Raw genomic sequence first — 6,000 nt, forward strand, 5'->3', positions numbered from 1 at the left:
GAACTACTTTGACCTTGTAAGTTATGATCTGTAGGTTAATGTGTGTTACTCCTTTGTTCTATACTTTTTTCTCCATTGTTTTGTACCAGCATAGCGTGCCGGGCTATTGCACAAATGGCTTTTTCAATGTGCAAATAGGTTGGATATATTGGTACTTTATTCCTTACTCATTGGAATGAGCTTTTTTTTCCCTTTATATCTCGAGTGACTGCCATAGCACATTGTGTGTACGCTGTTGATGTTCTTCTCACTTGTGTATGAACACCCCACTATTTATTACCAACAAATATTGACTTGTTTAATAAAAAAATAAATACAAATTTGTTAGTGATGTCTGTGCAGCCCTTACCTATACAGTTAATAATATAGTGATACTTACCTGTCCAGGCTCCCCACCGCTGCCGTTGAAGCAGTCTCTGGAGCAACAGGCCTCTTAGCCAATCGCTGGCCAAGATGGGACCGTGCAGCAGCCAGTCACTGGCTTAGCAGCCTGTCCCTTAAAAGATGGTGTCACCATCCACTGCAGTGAGCGGGGAAAAGCCAGTAGGACACCAGGGGAGACTGGACAGGTAAGTATAATGTTTATTATTTTTTCTACACTGTCACCTGACATCGGCCGCGCATCACTATTTCAGGAGATGTGCAGTCGGGGCTGGATGATTTTTAAACTTTGTAAACAAACAACGATCAGCTGGTGATCGGCTCCTTGGCTAATCGCAGTCTTTTATTACATGGAGCGACGTCTGCCCAAAGGCCTCATTCACACGTCCGCGAAATCTGATTGATTTCAATGTGCCCATTCATGTGAATAGGCAGTGATCCGTGCTGCAGGAAAAAAACTGCCACTGCAGCACTGGTCACTGTATAGAATGTAGCGGTCCCTGATTTCTGGAGTCAATCCTGAAGTTCAGCAGAAGCCGAACGGAAAGGATTTTTCTTTTCAACATCTGTGGATGACAACTCTGCGTCTTTTATCATTTGTGCAAAAGATGTTTAAAATGAAGACTCTGCTAACGTGGCCCCCACGACTCCTAAGGATGTGCCGGCCACGGCCAGAAATAACTTATTAACTAAACATAAAAGGTGACGTTCTGCATCGCTCTGGTGAAGCTGCATAATATGACCAGGGGGTCCAGGGCAAAAGGCATCACTGCAAAGAGGAGTTGTTTTTTTAATTGCCGATTATTTGTTTCCCAGAGGCAGGAAAAAAAAAAATAAAAAAAATTCCAAATGAGTTACACGCCAGCTCAGAAAGGAGACAGGGAAAGACAAACCTTGGAGGGCAGCTCACACAGGCTGGAGAGAAGAGAAGAGCACACACAAAATGCAGTCAGCAGGGAAGAATCATATAGGATGTGTACAAGAATAGAGAGGCTGTAAAAGAAAAAACAAACAGGGCAGTCTGCACCATAATAAGTACAAAATTAAAGATGTCCATAGTCTTTAAGGGAACGGTCACTGAAAAATGTGTCCTAAAAAAAAACAAAAAAAAAACCTCACGCTCTTTTTGTAAAAGTAAAAGTGTAACCAACCAGACAGCATTGCCCAACCCAACCAGACCGTTTTGATGTCCTGTCTCAGGAATATCCAGTCCTGGAGTCTGCCTGTCTCTTGGGGCTGGCATACAGTGTAAAAACAACTTTCATTACGGAGGAGCGGTGGGGTGTCAATGGGGTGGGGCCTGGAAGGGAGGCGCTCTAGGCCCCGCCTCATTGACACCCTGGAATAGAGGTTGTTTTAATAGAGACAAGCAGAATCCAGGACCGTGGTACAGGCGGTGCGGGGGCAGTCCGAGCAGTACAGATTTGCTTTACCGTTTAAAGGGAAATTAACAGCAGAATAGGAGACTCTACAGCCGCTGGTGTCCACTTATATATGGGGCAGCCGCAGCATGGCATCCCGGCTTTAGCATAAAGGCATTCTAGTCAAACAGCACACGTTTAATGAACATTCTGTAAAAAAAAAAAATCACAACTTCCTTCTAAATAAGATCTATTGCATTAAGCCTATCTATTAGCTGCTTTATGCATTACATAGCTCTATACCCTGTAGAAAAAGTGCAGCATCAACAGCTTAGGTCAAGGACCATTACTTCTGAGTAATCTCCCATCTATAATTACAGAAGCCAGAAGGCATCCCTCAGATGTCGCCATCCCGGCTTCTAGATAAGACTTGTATGTGATCTTCCAGCAAAGGATTTGTTACACACCCGCGACACCAGCCAAGTCCTGGAAATATTCATATCTCCAAGCGTTTAATGGTTTGTACAATAAAGGTTCTTAGTGGCTGATGCTGATGGAGCCGGACTGGCCGGAGCTCTGCCGGGGGACTGGCCGGAGCTCTGCCGGGGGACTGGCCGGAGCTCTGCCGGGGGACTGGCCGGAGCTCTGCCGGGGGACTGGCCGGAGCGGCTATCCCTGTCTAGAGAAGGATGAGTGGAGTTCTATGTTATTGCTATAGGTTTCCTTCAGTTTCTTCATGAAACCACTTGACGCTGTAGGATCTATAGAGGCGGGAGACCTGATCTACCTGCAGCAGCAGCATGGCTGCACCATTTAGAGTGATAGAAGCATCTGACGACAGGATGTGCGATATAAAAAACATATGCAAATATCAGGATAAAGCTATCGCCTGATACATGGCAGTATTTAAAGAGGGACTCCACCTGGGAAGACACCTATTATCAGGATATTTCCCTGGGGGGGTGGCCTAAAGAGGAACTTTTGGAGGTTCCAGGTCTAATTACCCAGGAAGTATAATTATAGGAGGGACTTCATGCAGAATCATCCCTAAGCTTCCCTGATGTTAGGGAATCACTCCTAGCCCTTGAATCTGATAGAATGGTATAAATGGAGGACTCCACCTGGGATCCCCCCTAGCCCATGTATCTAATGGTATTGTATAAAAAAGGACTCCACCTGGAATCATCCCTTGTATCTGATATTATGGTATAAAGAAGGACTCCACCTGGGATCCCCTCTAGCCCTTGTATTTAATGGTATTGTATAAAGAAGGACTCCACCTGGAATCATCCCTACACCTTGTATCGGATAGTATGGTATAAAGAAGGACTCCACCTGGATTTGTCCCTTGTATCTGACAGTATTGCATAAAGGACTCCACCTGGGATCAACCCTTGTATCTGATAATACGGTATAAAGAAGGTCTCCACCTGGGATCACCCATTGTATCTGATAGTATTATATAAGGAAGGACTCCACCTGGGATCTCTCCTTATATTTGATAGTATAGTATAAAGAAGGACCCCACCTGGGATCTCCCCTTGTATCTGATAGTATAGTATAAAGAAGCACTCCACCTAGGATCAGCCCTTGTATCTGATAGTATTATATAAAGGAGCACCCCACCTGGGATCTCCCCTTGTATCTGATATTATATAAAGAAGCACTCCACCTGGGATCACCCCTTGTATCTGATATTATATAAAAAAAAAAGCACCCCACCTGGGATCACCCCTTGTATCTGATATTATATAAAAAAAAGCACCCCACCTGGGATCTCCCCTTGTATCTGATATTATATAAAGGAGGACTCCACCTGGGATCACCATCAGTATATGATAGTATTGTATAAAGAAGGACTCCACCTGGTATGTCCCCCTGTATATGATAGTATTATATAAAGAAGGGCCCCACCTGGGATCACCCCTTGTATCTGATAATACGGTATAAAGGAGCACCCCACCTGGGGTCCCTCCTTGCATCTGACAGTATTATATAATGAAGCACCCCACCTGGGATCACCCTCTGTATTTGATAATACGGTATAAAGGAGCACCCCACCTGGTGTCCCTCCTTGTATTTGATATTATATAATGAAGCACCCCACCTGGGATCACCCCTTGTATCTGATAATACGGTATAAAGGAGCACCCCACCTGGGGTCCCTCCTTGCATCTGACAGTATTATATAATGAAGCACCCCACCTGGGATCACCCTCTGTATTTGATAATACGGTATAAAGCAGCACTCCACCTGGGATCACCCTCTGTATATGATAGTATTATATAAAGCAGCACTCCACCTGGGATCCCCCCTTTTATCTGATAATACGGTATAAAGCAGCACTCCACCTGGGATCTCCCCTTGTATCTGATAATACGGTATAAAGCAGCACTCCACCTGGGGTCCCTCCTTGTATCTGATAATACGGTATAAAGCAGCACTCCACCTGGGATTACCCTCTGTATCTGATAATACGGTATAAAGCAGCACTCCACCTGGGATCACCCTCTGTATCTGATAATACGGTATAAAGCAGCACTCCACCTGGGGTCCCTCCTTGTATCTGATAATACGGTATAAAGCAGCACTCCACCTGGGGTCCCTCCTTGTATCTGATAATACGGTATAAAGCAGCACTCCACCTGGGGTCCCTCCTTGTATCTGATAATACGGTATAAAGAAGTACTCCACCTGGGATCCCCCCTTTTATCTGATAATACGGTATAAAGCAGCACTCCACCTGGAGTCTCCACTAGTATATGATAGTATTATATAAAGCAGCACTCCACCTGGGATCTCCCCCTGTATATGATAATACGGCATAAAGGAGCACTCCACCTGGGGCCCTTCCTTGTATCTGATAATACGGTATAAAGCAGCACTCCACCTGGGGTCCCTCCTTGTATCTGATAATACGGTATAAAGGAGCATTCCACCTGGAGTCTCCCCCTGTATATGATAATACGGTATAAAGCAGCACTCCACCTGGAGTCTCCACTAGTATATGATAGTATTATATAAAGCAGCACTCCACCTGGGATCCCCCCTTGCATCTGATAGTATTATATAAAGCAGCACTCCACCTGGGATCCCCCCTTGTATCTGATAATACGGTATAAAGGAGCACTCCACCTGGGATCTCCCCCTGTATATGATAATACGGTATAAAGGAGCACTCCACCTGGGGCCCTTCCTTGTATCTGATAATACGGTATAAAGGAGCACCCCACCTGGAGTCTCCCCCGCTTTGCCGCCCTTGCGGTATATACGATGCCAGCCCCTCAGGTCACACATAGCAGCGATGCATGGAGATAACGCTGTATCCGCCCTGTATACACCTACAGAGAGATGGCAGTCAGTGGCGAGGTGCCAGTCACCAGGCGGTGGGTCGGGCAGTCTGTGAGGCTCCGGTATACAATGAGGCAGGGACCGGTACACGGAGGATACGGGGAGCCCGCGCCTCACTCACCTGACTGCAGCTCCCGGGACAGCTCGGCACTCTCCGGCTCTCCCTCTCTTTCCCTCTCGCTCCTTTCTCTGTGTCCTGAGGCTCTCTCAGTCTCTCCCTCTGACATCACAGGAAGTCCTACCTGTCCGGAGCCACCAGAACAGGAAGCCAGAGATGAATTCAGCGCGGGGAATCACGGGAGTTGTAGTCTTTGGGTCACGAGATAGTGGCGTTAGTCTCTATGATTGGCCGGTAGCGGCGGCTGCACATGGGGTCGGTTTGTACCTGTGTTTAGCCTTCAGTTCTCCAGCTGTTGCAAAACTACATATCCCATCATCCCTAGACATCCAAAGCTAAAGCTTCGCTGCCTAAGCATGATGGGAGTTGTAGTTTTGCAACAGCTGGAGGGCTAATGGTTCCCTGTGCCTGGTTTAGTCAGTATTGAGTCATCTCAGATAAAGAATCCTTAGTCACCTCAGTGTAATAATCCCTGATGATGAATGTTTATCTAGAAGTGTCAGGTATCTGTTTATGTTGGGGATAGCTGGATGATGGAGCAGTGCAGACCTGCTCTCCCAGTGCTCCCATAGCCATAGCTTCTTCTCACACCATGCTCCCCTAAAATAAGACACCCCAGCTAAACTACCAAGTAGCCTATAATAAGGCATCTCCCCGAAAATAAGGCACCGCCACCCAAAACTAAGGCACCCCCTGAATGCCGCTACCCCCCCCCCCCCCCCCCCACCTCACCTAATTCCCCTCATGGACCACCCTGGTCCATGACTCCCCCATCCATATGCACATCC

At 46.6% G+C, this 6,000-nt stretch overlaps 1 protein-coding gene across 1 annotated transcript in view; it reads right to left on the minus strand.

The window, feature by feature from the left end:
• Positions 1-5,351, minus strand: part of PHACTR4 (phosphatase and actin regulator 4) — a 53,416-nt gene extending 48,065 nt beyond the window's left edge. The window contains exon 1 of the mRNA XM_069971628.1: positions 5,216-5,351. Within this exon, the coding sequence (XP_069827729.1) occupies positions 5,216-5,321 (106 nt within the window). The 5' untranslated portion in view covers positions 5,322-5,351. The remainder of the gene's footprint in view (positions 1-5,215) is intronic.
• Positions 5,352-6,000: the final 649 nt, after the last annotated feature.

This window comes from Dendropsophus ebraccatus, chromosome 5 (genome assembly GCF_027789765.1).
Source record: "Dendropsophus ebraccatus isolate aDenEbr1 chromosome 5, aDenEbr1.pat, whole genome shotgun sequence".
In the NCBI taxonomy this organism is placed as follows: Eukaryota; Metazoa; Chordata; class Amphibia; order Anura; family Hylidae; genus Dendropsophus; species Dendropsophus ebraccatus.